The sequence below is a fragment of the Lagenorhynchus albirostris genome, chromosome 2, assembly GCF_949774975.1.
Source record: "Lagenorhynchus albirostris chromosome 2, mLagAlb1.1, whole genome shotgun sequence".
NCBI lineage: Eukaryota > Metazoa > Chordata > Mammalia > Artiodactyla > Delphinidae > Lagenorhynchus > Lagenorhynchus albirostris.
In genome coordinates, this window is record NC_083096.1 from 18,109,579 (window position 1) to 18,131,693 (window position 22,115).

Below are 22,115 nucleotides of genomic sequence, written 5' to 3' on the forward strand. Positions count from 1 at the left end.
GCGTCTCCCCGCCCCTTCCCCGCCCCGCGCTTGCGCACTCCTGCTAAGGCTCGCGCAGGTGCTCTGGCCTCCCTCTTCTCCAGAGCCGGGCGGGAAGCTAGGCCCCAGCGCCTCTCTGGAGCCTGGGGTTGGCCTGGCTCGCCATGCGTTGCGGGCTGCGCCCTCGCGGGCCGGGAGCAGCGGCCCTGGCCGTGGCCCGGAATTTGTGGGTGCCGCCCCGCCTTCCTCGTCGGCCTGGCTGGCGAGGGGCGACGAGGAAGCTTTTGGTGCGGTCAGTCACCGGGGCCAGTAACCAGCTGCAGAATTCGAATAATGGCAGCTATCGGGACACGGTGTTGCTGCCGCAGACCAGCTTCCCCATGAAGCTGCTGGGCCGCCAGCAGCCCGACACGGAGCTGGAGGTCCAACAGGTACGGGCCGGCCTGTGCGCGGCGCGGGCCGGGAGGGGGGCCTCGGGAGGGGGGACACGGGCCCTTCCCGGAGCCACGCTTGGGCCACTCACACCCCGGGTGGGGCGGGACCCGGCCGCAGGCTCCAGGCCCTTTTGGGCCGGGGGTGTTGCGACCAGGTCAGTGGAAATCATGCGCTTCCCACAGGTTGTATTGGGTGAAAACAGAAGTGCACAAACCTCTAGGCAAGTACCATAGAGGTGGCCGGTTCCAGAGCGGAATGCTAAGGGGGAACCAGCGATTCTCAGCACGGATGGAATAGAAGTCCCAGTTTTAGCTTAGACAGAACCAGTCGAATTTGAACGCTTTTCCAGTGGCTTTTAAAAAGTAAATTAACATGTACACATATAAATAAAAATTCGATTATGAGAAGTTGAAGCTCACTCTTGTGGTATCAGTAGGTCCCTAGTTGGAATTACGGCTTGTTTGAAAGGTCAGGTAGTGTGGTTACTTCCTCAGAGTCCGCTTCCTAAACTGTGCCTCTGTCTCCTGTATTAGACTGAATTTTCTAAGGGCAGAGATTCACTTGTTAGTTTGTGTAATTATAGAGTCTTTAAAATCCCTGATATTTTGGATGTATTGTCTAAGTAAATATGCTTAGATTAAATATTCTTATGACAGCTCTCAGAGTTCTAGACTCACAAACCTGTTTTGGCCATCTAATTTTTTAAAGTGTTTTATCCAGTACCTTCTGTATTTCTGGAACTATGACAGTTGCAGATATTTTCTCATATAATCTTCACACCAGCTCGGTGAGTTGGATATTATGAACATTTTTTTCAGATGAGGGAATAGGCCTACAAAGGCAAAATGAATAATAAATGTTATTCCAAATTAAGAGAGTAGCAAGTGTTGAGGCCAAAGGATAGCAGAAATAAGATGTGAGTGTGTGTGTGTATGTGTGTGTGTGTGTGTGTGTGAGAGAGAGAGAGAGATGGGGGATCTTCAGGTCCTTCACCATGGAGTGGAGGGTGGGGAGTGCTGAGAGACTGCCCAAGAACTTAGTGGTACTAAACCTTTGTAGGGTCCTGTATACGTTTATAAAGCACTTAGACTTTAAACTGAAGTCTACGGAGAAGCTATTCAAAAGTATTAAAAGATGAATACTCAGATGTGCATTTTAGAAACCTCACCATTTGTATTTTAGAGTTGAATACATTAGAATGGGATAGGAAATAAGCAAGTGTTGGTTGTTATTTATGGTAAGATTCAGGAGTATGTATTTACATGATGTTCAGACATTATTGTTCTTTTTAAACAGAAATGTGGATTTTTGGAACTTTATTCATGGCAAAGAGAAAGAAAAGTGAAGACAGAGTTTTGTCTTCACGATGGACCTCCTTATGCAAATGGTGACCCTCATGTTGGACATGCTTTAAATAAGGTAATTATAATTTAGGTTACTAGACTTGAGGGAACACCTTTATTTAAATACACTTTGCAAAAGAGTATATTCTAGTTTTATGACAGTTATGTAAATTTGCATTGGCATACTTAAACTAAAATGTCTTAATAGAAAGTAGCAATAAACAGTTTCAGTACTGTGTGAAAAATAACATCACTCATATTTGCTTTGAACTTATTTTATGTTAGTAAGCATCATTTTATTCAGTAAATCATTATTGAGCGCCTATTATGTGCCAGGTATTGTCTAGACTCTGGGAATAGCAGTGAACAAAATAAGGATAAGTCCTGGCTTTATGGAGCTTGTGCTCTAAACATGAAGGCATAATAAGATAAATAAGTAAAATATTTAATATGTTAGATAATATAGCAACTGCTATAGACTGAATATTTGTCTGTGTGTCGTCCTGGCTCCCGCCCCCTGCAAATAATATGTTGAAACCTAATCCCTAATGTGGTAGTATTTGGAGGTGGGGCCTTTGAGAGGTGATTAGGTCATTCTTGGCTGCTGTGTGAGCAATAGACTGTAGAGGTAGAGGGAGTTTGGAAATAGGGAGACTAAGAAGGGGACTAGTGCATAATTCAGGAGAGAGATGATGGCCATTTTGACCAGGGTTGAAGCCATGAAAGTGGTGTGAGAAATAGTCAGGTTCTGGGTATAGTTTGGAGGTAGAGCTGACAGGATTTGCTGATGGATTAGATGTGTGGGGTGAGAAAATGAGAAGAGTCAAGGATGCCTCCAAGAAGCATCCCGAGCACTTAGAAAGTCAGAAGAGCTCTTACCTGAGATGGAGAAGACTGGGAAGATCAGTTTGGGGGAAGAAGTCAGGAGTTCAGACCTGGGCATGTTTCCCTTGAGACAAGATGAGACGTGCAGGTGGAGATATTAAATAGGCAGTTGGAGGCGAGAGGTCCATACTGGATATGTAAAGTGACAGGTCATCACCCTATACAGTTCAGGGTTGCATTTTGTTTTGTTTTTGAGGGGTGGCTGCTAGGTGCATTTTAAATAGTAAATGAATTGAGTGAGAAATTTAGGTTCTCCTCTAAGAGAACTCACTTGACTTCCCTGAATGTCACGTAGGCTTTCTCTGCTTTCTACCATGAAGAGTAAGAATGGTTATAGCTTGCTTCATGGTTATGCTGAGGTAATAGTAGTTAAGTGGTCTGCTTTCCAGGAAACAGTTGTTTCTTATTACAGGCTATTTATCAGCTGACCTTTCTTTACTGATTCTTATTTCTCACCTACATTAGGTTAAATCATTTTATATTAGTACTCTCCTTGAGTTTTTAAATTCATTTGGCATTCCCTCCCACCCCCTACAGAACCCCAAGAGACTTTTTTTGCCAAGTAGAGCAGTAATTACACATGCATGCCTTTTGCAAAGCAGTGATTTTGTTGCTTGACATCAGTGTTCCTTTTGAGTCTAGAAGAGTATCTAAATCTTAATTTCTAGCATCCAGTCAGAATTTTTTTTCCCTTTTATTCAACTTACTCAGGTACTTGGATGAGCCTTGTAAGACTCCTTGAAATGCCCCCCCCTTTTTTTTTTTTTTTGCGGTACACGGGCCTCTCACTGTTGTGGCCTCTCCCGTTGCGGAGCACAGGCTCCAGATGCACAGGCTCAGCAGCCATGGTTCACAGGCCCAGCCAATCCGCGGCATGTGGGATCTTCCCGGACCGGGGCATGAACCTGTATCCCCTGCATCGGCAGGCGGACTCTCAACCACTGCGCCACCAGGGAAGCCCAAAATGCCCCCATTTGTAGACAAAATGGCGTGTAATTTTTTCCTTCTGTTCTTGCATTATGGGTATTATCCAATATTTACAATGGATATGTTTGAGCACTTTTATAAATTAAACCTTGTTTTTCTATTTAAAATAAGAGGCATGGGAATTCCCTGGTGGTCCAGTGGTTAGGACTTGGGGCTCTCACTGCCGGGGTCCTGAGTTCAGTCCCTGGTAGGGGATCTAAGATCCTGCAAGCCGCATCGCAAGGCCAGAAATAAATAAATAGAATAGCATAGAATAAAATAAAGAAAATTAAAGAAAAATTAAATTAAAAAATAAAATAAGATAAAATAAAATAAAATAGGCAGGTATGTGATTGATCCATTTAAGGTATTATGATACCCCAGTCTTGGGTGGTATTTTTAAAACTAGGGTAAGTGTGGTATATCTTCCCATAATATCAATTTTATTTGTAGTTTGGGAGAAAAAAGATATTTAACCAGTTATTCAAAACCATTTTATGTTAAGATACATATTAATCTGCTTGTGCTGCTATAACAAAATACTTTAGACTGAGTGGCTTAACAAACATACATTTATTTCTTACAGTTCTGGAGGCTGGGAAGTCCAAGATTAAGGTGCCAGCTGATCTTGGCTCTCTTCCTTGCTTACAGAAAGCTACCTTCTCACTGTGTCCTCACATGGGGGTAGGGGGTGGTGGAGGGAAGAGGGGGAGGGGGAAGAACACTTTTCTTATAAGGGCACTGTTTCCATCATTAGAGCCCCACTCTTATGACATCATCTAACCCTAATTACCCCCAAAATTCCATTTCCCAACACATTGAGGGTTATGGCTCTAACATATGAAAGGAGGGGTTTTGGGGACACACAGACATTCAGACTGTAACACATGATATGAAATGGAATACAAAATTCCTTTGAATTTGAGAGGAATGGAAGGGATTTTCGAGTTTAAGCTTGCTCTAAGCCCCATTTCTTCTTTCATCCTTCTCCCACAGGCTGCTAGCCCAGCTGAGCGGCTGTTGATATCCAATTGTATGTTACAGGCCTGCCTGTGTTGAAATAGAGAGTTTAAACCAGAATGTAAATCAACTTGGTTACTAAGCACACAGTTTAGTGACTATTTTTGTAGCAAGACTTTCTTGATGAAGGAAGCAGTGAGTTGACTTACATTATGATGTAAAGCTCTTTCTCTTGAAATAGACTGGCACCTTTGCATAGTACTAGACGAATGTATAATTTCATTGTTCTCAAAAAGTTTTTTCCAGAATAACCTGTGGTAACATGCACCAATCTTAAATTATTCAGTTTGATGAGTTATGACAGCTGTATACATCTGTTAGTCTCCCATTGCAAGATATAGAAGATATGTATATATGTGTATATATATACATACATTTATTGAAGTATAATTGATTTACAGTATTAATTAGTTTTAGGTGTACAACATAGCGATTCAATATTTTTATACAGTACAAAATGATCACCATAGTAGGTCTGGTTGCTGTCACGATACAATTTATTACAATATTACTATATTCCCTATACTGTACATAACATCCCTGTGACTTATTTATTTTATAAGTGTAAATTGGACTTCTGAATCCCTTTCACCTTTCCTTTCACCTTTTTGAACATCACCCTACCCCCTTTCCCTCTGGCAACCACCAGTTTGTTCTCTGTATGAGTCTTTCTTTTTTTTATATTTGTTTGTTTTGTTTTGTTTGATTCCACATGTAAGTGAAATCATAGATATTTGTCTTTCTCTGTCTAACTTATTTCACTTATTTCTAGGTCCATTCATGTTGTCCCAAGTGGCAAGATTTTATTGTCTTTTTATGGCTGAGTAATATTCCATTTTATATATATGCCACATACCCTTTATCTATGCATCTATTGATAGACACTTAGGTTGCTTCCATATCTTAGGTTGCTATTGTAAATAATGCTGCTGTGAACATGGAAATGTGTGTATCTTTTCAAATTAGTGTCTTTGTCTTCTTCAGATAAATACCCAGAAGTGGAATTGCTAAATAGTATGGTATTGATAGTTCTGATTTTAATTTTTGAGGAATTTTCATGCTGTCTTCCATAATGGTTGTATCAATTTACATTCCTACCAATAGTAGACAAGGGTTCCCTTTTCTCTGTGTCCTTATTATTTGTTGTCTCTTTGGTAATAGACATTCTTACAGATATGAGGTGATATCTGAGTGTGCTTTTGACTTGCATTTCCCTGATGATTAGTGATATTGAGTATCTTTTCATGTGCCTGTTGGCCATCTGTATATCTTCTTTGGAAAAACGTCTGTTCAGGTCCTCTGCCTATTCTTTAGTTGAGTTGTGTGTGTGTGTGTGTGTGTGTGTGTGTGTGTGTGTGTGTGTGTTTTCTTTCTTTTTTTGCTGTTGAGTTGTATGAGTTCTTTATAGATTTTGTATATTAACTCCTTATTGGACATATCATTTGAAAATCTTCTCCCATTCCCTAGATTGCCTTTTAGTTTTCTAGATTGTTCCCTTCACTGTGCAAAAAGCTTTTTAGTTTGATGTCCTATTTATTTTTGCTTTTGTTGCCCTTGCCCGAGGAGAAAGATCCAAAAAAACATTGCTAAGACCCATGTCAGAGAGCTTACTGCCTTTGTTTTTGTCTAGGAGTCTTAAATTCAAGTCTTTAATCCATTTTGAGTTTATCTCTGTATATGGTATATGAAAGTGGTCTAGTGTCATTCTTTTCCATGTAGCTATGCAGTTTTCCCAACATCATTTATTGAAGAGATTGTCTTTTTCCCATTGTACATTTTTGCCTCCTTTGTCATAGATTCATTGGCCATATAAATGTGGGGTTTATTTCTGGGCTCTCTATTCTGTTACATTGATTAATGTGTCTTTTTTGTTCCAGTATCATACTGTTTTGATGACTGTGGCTTTGTAGTGTAGTTTGAAATCAGGGTGCATGATACCTCCAGCTTTGTTCTTCCTTATCAAGATTGTTTTGGCTGTTCAGGGTCTTTTGTGTTTCTATATAAATTTTAGAATTATTTGTTCTAGTTCTGTGAAAAATGTTGTTGGTATCTTGATAGGGACTGCATTGAATCTGTAGATTGTCTTGGGTAGTATGGTCACTTTAACAATATTCTTCCAATCAATGAGCAGAATATATCTTTCCATTTGTTTGCATTTGTTTGTGTCATCTTCAGTTTCTTTCATCAGTGCCATAGCTTTTGGAGCACAGATCTTTTACCTTAGATTTATTCCTAGGTATTTTATTCTTTTTAATGCAGTTGTAAATGAGATTGTTTTCTTAATTTCTATTTCTGATAGTTTGTTGTTTGTGTAAAGAAATGCAAAAGATTTCTGTATATTATTTTTGTATCCTGCAACTGTACTGAACTTGATGAATTCTAATAGTTTTTTGTGACATCTTTAGGATTTTCTATATATAGTATTATGTCATCTGCAAACAGTGACAGTTTTACTTCTTCCTTTCCGATTTAGAGTCCTTTTATTTCTTTTTCTTGTCTGACTGCTGTGGCTAGGACTTCTAATACTATGTTGAAATAAAAGTGGTAAGAGTGGACACCCTTGTCTTGTTCCTGATCTCAGAAGAAAAGCTTTTAGCTTTTCACCACTGAGTATGATGTTAGCTGTGGGTTTGTCAAATATGGCCTTTATTATTTCAGGTTATGTTCTCTCTATACCCAGTTTGTTGAGAGTTTTATCATAAATGGATTTTGGCAAACACTTTTTCTGTACCTTGTGAAATGATCATATGATTTTTATTCTTTGTTCTGTTAATGTGATGTATCACATTGATTGATTTGCAGAAACTGAATCATCCTTGCATCCCTGGAATAAATCCTACTTGATCATGGTGTATGATCCTTTTAATGAATTATTGAATTCACTTTGCTAACATTTTGTTGAGGATTTTTGCTTCTGTGTTCATAAGTAATATTGGCCTGTAATTTTCTTTTTTTAGTAGTGTCCTTGTGTGGTTTTGGTATCAGGGTAATGTTGGCCTCATAGAATGAGGAGTTCCTGCCCTCATCACTGTTTTGGTTTCTATTGCTTTAATTTTTTTTCCCATTGTAAAATTTCAGGTGGGTTGAATCATAACATATATTCTTTTGTGTCTGGCTTCTTTAACTCATGTAGTATTTTTTGATACTCGTAGGTGCTGTTATAGATGTCAGTAATTGATTCCTTTTTAATTGTCTTTAATTGGTTAGTAGCATTCCACTGAGAGAATGTACCAAAATTTATTCACTATATTTTTCAGTCCTTTATTTTTATGTATACTTTAATGGAAAATTTGGAGAGGGCATGACCTTTGACATCTGTCTGTATTTTCAAAACCAGAAATCTTGTCACTAAACAAGTCAGTATTGCTATTAAAGCAGAATTATAATATGTATTATACAATGTATTAGAACAGTTAATTGTATTGAAAACTTTTGAAACATTTGAGATGTGTTACACATATTGCACATTCCTCAGTATTAAGTTTGTTTGCTTCCACAGAGGCCAAATTATGCTGCTTGATAGCTCACTTTCAAATTATTAGACATATTACATCAGATGGTAAAAAGGGCATTTATTTCTTTCCATGGACAAAACTGAAGTGCTTGGTTTTTTTTTTATTGTTTTTTAAGTACATGCTATTCGAAAGCAATATCATTCAAATTTTGTCTTAATTAAAGTTTATATTTGAAGTAATTGTAGATTCAAGTGCATTTGTAAGAAAAAATAGAGAGGACTCCTTGTACATTTTACCCAGTTTCCGCCAATGGTAACATCCTGCAAAACTACCATATCACAACCAGGATGTTGACATCGATACAATCAAGATACCAAACATTTCCATCAAGAACCCCTCATGATGCCCTTTTATAGCTATATTCATTTCCCTCTTTTCCCACCACCTCCTTTAGCTATTCTAACTACTAATCTGTTCTCTACTTCTATATTTTTGTCATTTCAAGAATGCTGTGTAAATGTAATCATACAGTTTTGGGTATTGACTTTTTTCACTCAGCATAATTTCCCTGAGACTCATCCAGGTTACTGAGCATATCAATAATAGTCTGTTTTATTGCTGAGTGGTATCCCTTGGTGTGATGTACCACAGGTTGTTTCACCATTCACCTGTTAACACCTGGCTTGTTGCCAGTTTTTTATATTATTAGGAATAAAGCTACTATAAACATTCACGTATAGGTTTTTGTCTGAATGTAAGTTTTCATTTCTGTGGGATAAATGCCCAGGACTGCACTTGCTGGGTCATATGGTAGTTGCATGTTTAGTTTTTTAAGAAAATACCAAACTGGTTTAAGTGGTGGCTTTTAGCACTCTACATTCCTACCAGTAACCTACGAATGATCTTGTTTCTCTGCAGGTCAGCAGCATTTGGTGTTGTCACTGTTTTTTATTCTAGCCATTCTGATGGCTGTGTATCCCATTTTGGTTTTAAATTTGCATTTCCTTAATGGCTAATGATGTTAAACACATCTCCATCTATTTATTTGCCATCTGTTGAGCCTCTTTGGTGAAATGTCTCTTTATGTCTTTTGGCCATTTTCTAATTAGATTGTTTAATTTTTTACTGTTTTATTTTGAGAGTTTTTAATATATTCTAGGTACTAAATCTTTGCCAGGATATGTGGTTTGCAACTATTTCTCCCAGTCTGTAGCTTGTGTTTGCATCCTCTTAACAGGGTATGTTGCAAATTGAAAGTTTTAAATTTTGATGAAGTCTAATTTATCAGTTTTTCCTTTCATGAATCATGCCTTTAGTGTCATGTCTAAGAACTCTTTGCCTAACCTGAGGTCCTGAAGATTTTTTTTTTTTCTAAAAAAACCCCATGATCTGTCTTGGGTTTATATAAGGTGTGAGGCTTAGATTGAGGTTTATTTTTTCCCATATGGTTGTTTACTTGCTCCAGCACCATTATTATCTTTTCCCTAATGAATTGCTTTTGTACCAATGTCAAAAATCAGTTGGGCAAACTTGTGTGGGCCTATTTCTGGATATTCTGTTTGGTTTTTTTGTTCTGTATGTCTCTCTTTCCACAAATAACCACAGTTTTGTCTACTATGGCTGTAGAGTAAGTTTTGAAATTTGGTAGTCTGATTTTTCCCATTTTCTTTTTTCAAAATTGCTTTAGCTATTTTGGTTTCTTTGCCTTTACATTAAAATTTAGAATAATTTTTTTGACTTTGAATTTTGGGAGTATTAGCAGGTACCAGGTCAATTGTGTGGGTAGGTAGTAAACAGCAAGCAGTATGCAAATTTTTTGTGAGAACTAATTTTAAAAAATTACCCCCAGTTTTATTTATATATATATTTATTATACATATATTATATATAATATAATATTATATATATATATACACATATAGTGAAATGATTACCACAGTAAGTTTAGTTAATATCCATTGTGTCACATAGTTCTAAATTTTTATTTTCTTATGGTGAAAACTTTTAAGATCTACCCTCTTAGCAACTTTAAAATATATAATACAGTGTTGTTACTATAGTCAGCATGCTGTACCTTACATCCCCAGAGCTGGTAAGTATTATAATTTGGAGTTTGTACCTTCTGACCATTGTCACCCATATCTCCAACCCCCCCCGGCCCCCACCTATGGCAACCACCAATCTGTTCTCTGTTTGATTTTTTAAAAAATCCATGATATATAAGAGGAAAAACGGATAAATTTGATTTCATCAAACTTAGAATCTTCCTAGGAGTTTGATTTTTTTTTTATATTCCACATATAAGTTAGATCATAGGGTATCTGCTTTTCTTTGTCTGACTTACTTTATTTAGCATAACACTCTCAAGTTCCATCTATGTTGTTGCAAATAGCAGGATTTTCTTCTTTTTTATGGCTGAATAATATTCCATTGTATATATAGACCACATTTTCCATATTCATTCATCCATCAGTGGGTACTTAGGTTGTTTCCCTGCCTTGACTGTTGTAAATAATGGGGCAGTGAACATGGGGGTGCACATATATTTCCAAGTGTTTTCATTTCCTTCAGATAAATACCCAGAAATGGAATTGATGGATCATATCATATAGTTCTATTTTAATTTTTTGAGGAAACTCCATGCTATTTTCCATAGTGGCAGCACCAAATTACATTCCCATCTGTAGTCATTTTCTTAGCCCAACGCAGCCCTTCTCATATATACCTCCTTTGTGCTGTTATCTGCAAATATATTTCTGTATGTTTTACACTGGACAACACATTACATACATATTTTTGAACATTTGCCTTTTACACCAGTTAGGAGAAGAGAGTATTCAGTTGGCCAAAAACTTCGTTCAGGGTTTTTCTGTAACATCTTACGGAATGTTTTTTTCCTGTGGATTTGAATTACCATCTGTGGGTACTTGCTTTTAGCCTGAAAAACATCCTCTCATGTCCTTTCCTATGAGATGGGTCTGCAGCAACAAATTCATTCCCTCTCTCTCTCTCTCTCTCTTTCTCTTTTTTTCTTTTTTTAAATAAAAGAGTGGCTTTATCTTGCTTCCATTTTTTCAATTTAGCTCTGCTGGATGTAGGATTCTTGGTTGAGAATGTTTTCTTTGAGCACTTTCAGTACGTGATCCCACTGCTCTCTGCCCTACGTTGTTTCTGCTGACAACTCAGCTGTTAGTGTTATTGGGGTTCTCTTGTAGATAGTCTTTTTTTCTCTTGCTGCTTTCAAGGTTTTCTCATTTCTCACTTCCAGCATTTTTAATGTATCTTTGCTTGGATTCGTCTGTGTTTATTCTTCTTGGACTTCATTTGGCTTTCTGGTTGAGTAGGTTAGTGTTTTTCAGTAAATTTCAGAAATTGTCAACTATTGTTTTTTTGTATATATTTAAAAATTTTTTTTAACATCTTTATTGGAGTATAATTGCTTTATGATGGTGTGGTAGTTTCTGCTTTATAACGAAGTGAAACAGCTATATATATATATATAGCTATATATATATATATATATAGCTATATATATATATACAGCTATATATATATATAGCTATATATATATATTTATATATATATATATATATATATCTCCCCATATCTCCTTCCCTCTTGCATCTCCCTCCTACCCACCCTATCACACCCCTCTAGGTGGTCACAAAGCACCGAGCTGATCTCCCTGTGCTATGCGGCTGCTTCCCACTAGCTATCTGTTTTACATTTGGTAGTATATATAAGTCCATGCCACTCTCTCACTTTGTCCCAGCTTACCCTTCCCCCTCCCCATGTCCTCAGGTCCATTCTCTACATCTACATCTGCATTTTTATTCCTGTCCTGCCCCTAGGTTCTTAGAACCATTTTTTTTTCTTTAGATTCCATATATATGTGTTAGCATTTGGTATTTATTTTTCTCTTTCTGACTTACTTGACTCTGTATGACAGACTCTAGGTCCATCCACCTCACTACAGATAACTCAATTTTGTTTCTTTTTATGGCTGAGTAATATTCCATTGTATATATGCGCCACGTCTTCTTTATCCATTCATCTGTCGATGGACACTTAGGTTGCGGCCATATCCTGGCTATTGTAAATAGAGCTGCAATGAACATTGTGGTACATGACTCTTTTTGATTTATGGTTTGCTCAGGGTATATGCCCAGTAGTGGGATTGCTGGGTCATATGACAGTTCTATTTTTAGTTTTCTAAGGAACCTCCATACTGTTCTCCATAGTGGCTGTATCAATTTACATCCCCACCAACAGTGCAAGAGGGTTCCCTTTTCTCCACACCCTCTCCAGCACTTATTGTTTGTGGATTTTTTGATGATGGCTATTCTGACTGCTGTGAGGTGATACCTCATGGTAGTTTTGATTTGCATTTCTCTAATAGTGATGTTGAGCATCATTTCATGTGTGTGTTGGCAATCTGTATATCTTCTTTGGAGAAATGTCTGGTTAGGTCTTCTGCCCATTTCTGGATTGGGTTATTTGTTTTTTTGATGCTGATATTGAGCTGCATGAGCTGCTTGCATATTTTAGAGATTAATCCTCTGTCAGTTGCTTCTTTTGCAAATATTTTCTCCCATTCTGAGGGTTGTCTTTTCATCTTTTCTATGGTTTCTTTTGCTGTGCAAAAGCTTTTAAGTTTCATTAGGTCCCATTTGTTTATTTTTGTTCTTATTTCCATTTCTCTAGGAGGTGGGTCAAAAAGGATCTTGCTGTGATTTATGTCACAGAGTGTTATGCCTATGTTTTCCTCTAAGAGTTTTATAGTGTCTGGCCTTACATTTAGGTCTCTAATACATTTTGAGTTTTTTTTCTGTATGGTGTCAGAGAGTGTTCTAATTTCATTCTTTTACTTGTAGCTGTCTACTTCTCCCAGCACCACTTATTGAAGAGGCTGTCTTTTCTCTATTGTATACTCTTGCCTCCTTTATCAAAGGTAGGGTGACCATATGTGCGTGGGTTTATCTCTGGGCTTTCTCTCCTGTTCCATTGATCTATATTTCTATTTTTTTTTTTTTTTTGGGAAAAACAGTGTGGCTGAATGGATTTTTTTTTTTTTTTTTTTTTTTTACATGGGCCTCTCACTGTTGTGGCCCCTTCAGGATGCGCAGCCTCAGCGGCCATGGCTCATGGGCCCAGCCGCTCCGTGGCATGTGGGATCTTCCCAGACCGGGGCACGAACCCATGTCCCCTGCATCGGCAGGCGGACTCTCAACCACTGCGCCACCAGGGAAGCCCTTATATTTCTATTTTTGTGCCAGTACCATACTGTCTTGATTACTGTAGCTTTGCAGTACAGTCTGAATTCAGGGAGCCTGATTCCTCCAGCTCTGTTTTCCTTTCTTAACATTGCTATGGCTGTTTGGAGTCTCGTGTTTCCATACAAATTATGAAATTTTTTGTTCTAGTTCTGTGAAAAATGCCATTGGTAGTTTGATAGGGATTGCATTGAATGTGTGGATTGCTTTGAGTAGTACAGTCATTTTCACAGTCTTCATTCTTCCAATTCAAGAACATGGTATATCTCTCCCATCTGTTTATATCATCTTTAATTTTTTTCATCAGTGTCTTATAGTTTTCTGCATACAGGGCTTTTGTCTCCTTAGGTAGGTTTATTCCTAGGTATTTGATTCTTTTTGTTGCAGTGGTAAATGGGAGTGGTTCCTTAATTTCTCTTTCAGGTTTTTTATCATTAGTGTATAGGAATGCAAGAGATTTCTGTGCATTAATTTTGTATCCTGCTACTTTACCAAATTCATTGATTAGCTCTAGTAGTTTTCTTGTAGCATCTTCAGGATTCTCTATGTATAGTATCATGTCATCTGGAAACAGTGACAGCTTTACTTCTTTTCCGATTTGAATTCCATTTATTTCTTTTTTTTCTCTAACTGCTTCTGCTAAAACTTCCAAAACTATGTTGAGTACTAGTGGTGAGAGTGGGCAACCTTTTCTTGTTCCTGATCTTAGAGGAAATGGTTTCGTTTTTTCACCACTGAGGATGATGTTGGCTGTGGGTTTGTCATATATGGCCTTTATTATGTTGAGGTAAGTTCCCTCTATGCCTACTTTCCGGAGGTTTTTTATAATAAATGGTTGTTGAAGTTTGTCGAAAGCTTTTTCTGCATCTATTGAGATGATCATATGGTTTTTCCCCTTCAATTTGTTAATATGGCTTATCACATTGATTGATTTGTGTATACTGAAGAATCCTTGCATTCCTGGGAGAAACCCCACTTGATCATGGTGTATGATCCTTTTAATGTGTTTTTGGATTCTGTTTGCTAGTATTTTGTTGAGGAATTTTGCATCTACGTTCATCAGTGATATTGGCCTGTAGTTTTCTTTTTTTGTGACATCTTTGGTTTTGGTATCAGGGTGATGGTGGCCTCGTAGAATCAGTTTGGGAGTGTTCCTCCCTCTGCTATAATTTGGAAGAGTTTGAGAAGGATAGGTATTAGCTCTTCTCTAAATGTTTGATAGAATTTACCTGTGAAGCCACCTGGTCCTGGGATTTTGTTTGTTGGAAGATTTTTCATCACAGTTTTAATTTCAGTGCTTGTGATTGATCTGTTTATATTTTCTGTTTTTCCTGGTTTAGTCTTGGAAGGTTGTCCTTTTGTAGGAATTTGTCCATTTCTTCCAGGTTGTCCATTTTATTGGCATATAGTTGCTAGTAGTAATCTCTCATAATCCTTTGGATTTCTGCAGTGTCAGTTGTTACTGCTCTTTCTTCATTTATAATTCTGTTGATTTGAGCCTTCTCTGTTTTTTTCTTGGTGAGTCTGGCTAATAGTTTATCAATTATGTTTATATTCTCAAAGAATCAGCTTTTAGTTTTATTTATATTTGCTATTGTTTCCTTCATTTCTTTTATAATTTATTTCTGATCTGAACTTTATGGTTTCTTTCCTTCTGCTAACTTTGGGGGTTTTTTTGTTCTTCTTTCTCTGCTTGCTTTAGGTGTAAGTTTAGGTGGTTTATTTGGGATTTTTCTTGTTTCTTGAGGTAGGATTGTATTGCTATAAACTTCCCTCTTAGAACTGCTTTTGCTCCATCCCATAGATTTTGAGTCGTCGTGTCTCCATTGTCATTTGTTTCTTGGTATTTTTTGATTTTCTCTTTGATTTCTTCAGTGTTCTCCTGGTTATTTAGTAGTGTATTGTTTAACCTCCGTGTGTTTGTTGTTTTTTAGAGACTTTTTCCTGTAATTGATATCTAGTCTCATAGCGTTGTGGCTGGAAAAGATACTTGATATGATTTCAGTTTTCTTAAATTTACCAAGACTTGATTTGTGACCGAAAATATGATCTATCCTGGAGAATGTTCCATGAGCACTTGAGAAGAAAGTGTATTCTGTTGTTTTTGGATGCAATGTCTTTTTAAATACCAATTAAGTCCATCTTGTTTAGTGTATCATTTAAAGCTTGTGTTTATTTATTTTCATTTCGGTTAGTCTGTCCATTGGTGAAAGTGGGGTGTTAAAGTTCCCTACTATTGTTGTGTTACTGTCAATTTCCCCTTTTGTGGCTGTTAGCATTTGCCTTATGTACTGAGGTGCTCCTGTGTTAAGTGAATAAATATTTACAATTGTTATATCTTCTTGTTGGATTGATCCCTTGATCATTACGTATTGTCCTTCTTTGTCTCTTGTAATAGTCTTTATTTTAAAGTTTGTTTTGTCTGAATTGAGAATTGCTACTCCAGCTTTCTTTTGATTTCCATTTGCATAGAATATATTTTTCCATCCCCTCACTTTCAGTCTGTATGTGTCCCTAGGTTTGAAGTGGCTCTCTTGTAGACAGCAATTATATAGCTCTTGTTTTTGTATCCATTCAGCCAGAGTATGTCTTTGGTTGGAGCATTTAATCCACTTACCTTTAAGGTAGTTAACGATATGTATTTTCCTATTACCATTTTCTTAATTGTTTTGGGTTTGTTATTGTAGGTCTTTTCCTTCTCTTGTGTTTCCTGCCTAGAGAAGTTCCTTTAGCATTTGTTGTAAAGCTAGGTGGTGCTGAATTCTCTTAGCTTTTGCTTGTCTGTAAAGCTTTTAATTTCTCCATAGAATCTGAATGAGATCCTTGCTGGGTAGAGTAATCTTGCTTGTAGGTTTTCCCCTTTCATCACTTTAAATATGTCCCGCCACTCCCTTCTGGCTTGTAGAGTTTCTGCTGAAATATCAGCTGTTAACCTTATTGGGATTCCCTTGTATATTATTTGTTGCTTTTCCCTTGCTGCTTTTAATATTTTTTCTTTGTATTTAATTTTTGATAGTTTGAGTAATATGTGTCCTGGCATGTTTCTCCTTGGATTTATCCTGTATGGGACTGTCTGCACTTCCTGGACTTGATTGACTATTTCCTTTCCCATGTTAGGGAAGTTTTCAACTATAATCTCTTCAAATATTTTCTCAGTCCCTTTCTTTTTCTCTTCTTCTTCTGGGACCCCTATAATTTGAATGCTGTTGCGTTTAATGTTGTCCCAGAGGTCTCTGAGACTGTCCTCAACTCTTTTCATTCTTTTTTCTTTATTCTGCTCTGTGGTCGTTATTTCCACTATTTTATCTTCCAGGTCACTTATCCTTTCTTCTGCCTGAGTTATTCTGCTATTGATTCGTTCTAGAGAATTTATAATTTCATTTATTGTTTTTCATCAATGTTTGTTTGCTCTTTAGTTCGTCTAGGTCCTTGTTAAACGTTTCTTGTATTTTCTCCATTCTATTTCCGGGATTTTGGATCATCTTTACTGTCATTACTCTGAATTCTTTTTCAGGTAGGCTGCCTATTTCCCCTTCATTTGTTTGGTCTGGTGGGTTTTTATCTTGCTTCTTCATCCGCTGTGTATTTGTCTTCTCATTTTACTTAACTTACTGTGTTTGGGGTCTCCTTTTTGCAGGCTGCAGGTTCATAATTCCTGTTATTTTTGGTGTCTGCCCCCAGTGGGTAAGGTTGGGTCAGTGGGTTGTGTAGGCTTCCTGGTGGAGGGGACTAGTGCCTGTGTTCTGGTGGATGAGGCTGGATCTTGTCTTTCTGGTCGGCAGGACCGCTTCCGGTGGTGTGTTTTCGGGTGTCTGTCACCTTATTATAATTTTAGTCAGCCTCTCTGCTAATGGGTGGGGTTGTGTTTTTGTCTTGCTAGTTGCTTGGCATAGGGTGTCCAGCACTGTAGCTTGCTGGTCGTTGAGTGGAGCTGGGTCTTAGCGTTGAGATGGAGGTCTCTGGGAGAGCTTTCACTGCTTGATATTATGTGGGGCTTGGAGATCTCTGGTGGACCAATGTCCTGAACTCCGCTCTCCCACCTCAGATGCTCAGGCCTGACACCTGGCCGGAGCACCAAGACCTTGTCAGCCACACAGCTCAGAAGAAAAGGGAGTAAAGAAAGAAAGAGAGAGGGAGAGACAGACAGACAGAGGGAGGGAGGGGGAAGAGGGGAAGGAGGGAGAGAGAAAGAAAAGAAAAAGTTATTAAAATAAAAAGTAAAAAAAAATACATTATTAAAAATAAAAATAGGGCTTCCCTGGTGGCGCAGTGGTTGAGAGTCCGCCTGCTGATGCAGGGGACGCGGGTTCGTACCCCGGTCTGGGAGGATCCCACATGCCGCAGAACGGCTGGGCGCGTGAGCCATGGCCACTGAGCCTGCGCGTCCGGAGCCTGTGCTCCGCAACGGGAGAGGCCACAGCAATGAGAGGCCCGCGTACCGCAAAATAAAATAAAATAAAAATATATAGGAAAGTAATAATAATAAAAAAACAGAAAGTAAGAAAGAAGAGAGCAACCAAACCAAAAAAAAAAAACAGTCCACGAATGATAAGAAGTGCTGAAAACTATACTAAAAAAAACCAAAAAAAGATGGACAGGTAGAACCCTGGGACAGATGGTAAAAGCAGAGCTATACAGCAAATCACACAAAGAAGCATACACATACACACTCAGAAAAAGGGGGAAAAAATATGTATGTATATATGTGTGTGTGTGTGTGTGTAAAAAGGAAGAGAGCAGCCAAATTAGTAAACACATCTGCCAATGTTAATAATCTCTAAATACTAAACTAAGATAAACATAAAACCAGAAACAAATTAAATGCAGAAAGCAAACCCCAGGTCTACAGTTGCTCCCAAAGTCCACCGCCTCAATTTTGGGATGATTCGTTGTCTATTCAGGTATTCCAGAGATGCAGGGTAGGTATATCAAGTTGACTGTGGAGCTTTAATCCGCTGCTCCTGAGGCTGCTGGGAGAGATTTCCCTTTCTCTTCTTTGTTTGCACAGCTCCTGAGGTTCAGCTTTGGACCGGCCCCGCCTCTTCGTGTAGGTCTCCTGAGGGCGTCTGTTCTTCGCTCATACAGGACAGGGTTAAAGGAGCCGCTGATTCGGGGGCTCTGGCTCACTCAGGTCGGGGGGAGGGAGGGGTATGGAATTCCGGGCGAGCCTGCGCAGCAGAGGCCAACGTGACGTTGCACCAGCCTGAGGCGCGCTGTGCGTTCTCCCGGGGACGTTGTCCCAGGATCACGGGACCCTGGCAGTGGCAGGCTGCACAGGCTCCCGGGAGGGGCGGTGTGGATAGTGACCTGTGCTTGCAGACAGTCTTCTTGGTGGCGGCGGCAGCAGCCTTAGCGTCTCATGCCCGCCTCTGGGGTCCGCGCTGATAGCTGCGGCTTGCGCCCGTCTCTGGAGCTCCTTTAAGCAGGGCTCTTAATCCCCTCTCCTAGCGCACCAGGAAGCAAAGAGGCAAGAAAAAGTCTCTTCGGCAGCTCCAGACTTTTATTGGACTCCCTCCCGGCTAGCCGTGGTGCACTAACCCCCTGCAGGCTGTGTTCACGCCGCCAACCCCAGTCCTCTCCCTGCGCTCCGACAGAAGCCCGAGCCTCAGCTCCCAGCCCTGCCGGCCCCGGCGGGTGAGCAGACAAGCCTCTCGGGCTGGTGAGTGCTGGTCGGCACCGATCCTCTGTGCGGGAATCTCTCCGCTTTGTCCTCCGCGCCCCTGATGCTGCGCTCTCCTCCGCGGCTCCGAAGCTTCCCCCCTCCCCGCCCCTGTCACCCCCCTCCCACCCCAGTCTCCGCCAGTGAAGGGGCTTCCTAGTGTGTGGAAACTTTCGTCCGTCTCAGCTCCCTCCCGGAGGTGCAGGTCCCGTCCCTATTCTTTTGTCTGTTTATTCTTTTTTCTTTTTCCCTACCCAGGTACGAGGGGAGTTTCTTGCCTTTTGGGAAGTCTGAGGTCTTCTGCCATCGTTCAGTAGCTGTTCTGTAGGAGTTGTTCCACGTGTAGATGTATTTGTGATGTATTTGTGGGGAAGAAGGTGATCTCCACGTCTTACTCCTCCGCCATCTTGAAGGTCCCCCTTTTTTTTGTATATTTTTAAGCTCCTTTCCTTTCTTCTGAAACTCCCATTCCTTCCATTATGTTCGTATACTGAATATGCATGTTCCACATTTCTGTGAGGCTCTGATCATTTTTTTCTGTTCTTTTTTCTGTTTTTTCTTTGTTTTATGTAATCTCTGTTGCTCTGTATTCACATTCACTAGTTATTTCTTTTGCCAGTTCATATATACTGTTGAGCCCCTCTAGGGAATTCTTTGTTTCAGCTATTATTTTCAACTCCGGAATTCCCCTTTTGGTCTTTTTGACAAAAATAGCAATTTCTGTCTCTTTATTGATATTTTCTATTGATATGATATCATTATCATTCCTCCCTTTATCTCTTTAATCCTAGTTTCCTTTTAAGTTCTTTACGCATTGTTTTTTTTTTTGGCCATGCCAAGTGGCTTGTGAGATCTTAGTTCCCCAACCAGGGATCGAAGCCAGGCCCACAGCAGTGAAAGTGCCGAGTCCTAACCACTGAACTGCCAGGGAATTCCCCTTTATACATGTTTATAATGGCAGTCTTGAATTCTTTTTCTGTTAACCTGACATTTGGTTGCCCTCATAGGTAGTTGATGTTGCCTGCTTTTTTTTTCAGTTTATATGCCATACTTTTGTGTTTCTTTGTATGTCTTGTAATTTTTTTTGTTCTTGGAAATTAGGCATTCTAGTAATATAATAAGTCTGTATATTGGTCTTTCTGCCACCGCCTGCTTCCTGCCCTGGCTTTTCATTGTAATTTGCTTGTTTATATGTTTGGTGACTGGCAGGGTTATTTTCATGAGGTCTGGTCCCACCCTGTCCCGTGTTTCTCTAGTGTTAAGCCTCTGATGTTGTTTCCCAGGGAGGAGCAGCTTTGGGTATGCTCAGTCACCCTCAGAGGATAGTGGTTTGGGCAGAGCTCCCATCCTCTTTCCCTGCCAACACCCATTTGTTTTGTTCTGAAATTTTCCAGCTCTTGGCTCTGTTGTTTTCAAGAGTGCCCTTGGGCATAAACTGTTTTGTAGACTAATTCAATCAAATTTGGGGTCCTTTGAAGTATTGGTTCCTGAGGTCAGTCTTTGATTCTTGTTCTGATCTCAGGAGGACTCCTCCCAGCCGTCTTCTCTCCTGCAAATGAGCTGGCCTAGAGTTTAGCTCTGTCATCTTGAATCTATGAACCTTTTCCCAATTACCTTTCACCACAGCCTCTACTCTTGTTCAGAGCCCTCTTAGGCCTGAACCTCTCCTTGCTCTGTTGCTGGGAGGAGAGTAAGAGCTATTTGTTTTACTGCCCGCTTCTCCTTCCCCCGGGCAGAACCTGCCAGGCAGGGCTCTGGAACTGGGAGTGGGGGAAACTACACTTCTGTGTGAGAGACACCCCGACTTTTGGAGCTGAGCACCCATGGGGAGGGTCAGTAGCCTGAGATCTTCCTGAACTGCCTTTCCGGGTGTGGAACCACCATTTCATGAGCCCAAACAAGGGTGATTAGAGCTCCAGTATTCCCAGCAGACTCTCACACACGGTAAAGTTTCTGTTCCATGAGTGGGGTCTTAGAAGTAGAGAATCTCGACCTTGTAGCCTCAGCAACAGGTAGGTGGACAGGATCATAAATGCCGACCTCCTGCTCTCCCCAGGATCCCTGTGTCCTTGGCTGCACGGTCTGGAGTGGAGTCGGCCTCACAGAGCTGGCAGGCTGGAGGGAGGGAGTGGTCTTGGTTCTCATTTTTCTTGCCAAACTTTCATGGCATTTTTCTTGTTTAGATATTTCTTCCTTTGCTGTATGCCCTTAGGACCATTTCCAGAAGCTTTATTTATTTTTAAATATAAATTTATTTATTTACTTACTTATGGCTGGGTGTTGGGTCTTGGTTGCAGCGAGTGGGGGCTACTCTTTGTTGGGGTGCACGGGCTTCTCGTTGCTGTGGCTTTTCTTGTTGCAGAGCACGGGCTGCAGGTGCGTGGGCTTCAGTAGTTGTGGCTCACGAGCTGTACAGTGCAGGCTCAGTAGTTGTGGCGCACGGACTTAGTTGCTCCGTGACATGTGGGATCTTCCTGGACCAGGGCTTGAACCTGTGTCCCCTGCATTGGCAGGGGGATTCTTAACCACTGCGCCACCAGGGAAGTCCCTCCAGAAGCTTTAAATGATTAGGGTTTTAAATTATTTTCACCAGTTTTCCTGGCAATCCCATCCATGTAGCTTTTTTACACTGTCATGCCTGAAGTCAAATTCTGTTGCATTGAATTTTCTTTTATTTTTCTGTTCTTAATTTCATCAATTTCTGGGTTTTTTTATTGTTTCCTTGCTTCTGCCTGCATTGGGCTCATTTGTTTTTCTTTTTCTAGTTTTTGAGATAAGACTTTATATTATTGATCAGACTTTTATTCTTTTCTAATGTATGTATTTTATTGCTATAAATTTCTGTGTCATCACTCCTGTAGCTTGTGTCCCACAAATTTTGTCATGTTGAATTTCCATTTTTATTCATCTCATCGTTTTTTTTGTTTTGTTTTTTTTTTTTGCGATACGCAGGCCTCTCACTGTTGTGGCCTCTCCTGTTGCGGAGCACAGGCTCCGGACGCGCAGGCTCAGCAGCCATGGCTCACGGGCCTAGCCGCTCCGCGTCATGTGGGATCTTCCCGGACTGGGGCATGAACCCATGTCCTCTGCATCGGCAGGC

At 39.8% G+C, this 22,115-nt stretch overlaps 1 protein-coding gene across 2 annotated transcripts in view; it reads left to right on the forward strand.

Annotated features, from left to right (window-relative positions):
- The first annotated feature begins 55 nt into the window (after positions 1-55).
- IARS2 (isoleucyl-tRNA synthetase 2, mitochondrial) overlaps positions 56-22,115 on the forward strand; it is a 68,804-nt gene continuing 46,744 nt past the window's right edge. The window contains exons 1-2 of one of the 2 annotated variants that reach the window (XM_060127225.1): positions 56-410; positions 1,711-1,833. In XM_060127225.1, the coding sequence (XP_059983208.1) occupies positions 144-410; positions 1,711-1,833 (390 nt within the window). In that variant the 5' untranslated portion in view covers positions 56-143. Of the gene's footprint in view, positions 411-1,710; positions 1,834-19,275; positions 19,429-22,115 lie in introns of those variants that run through there. The other variant, XM_060127227.1, reaches the window with a different exon arrangement.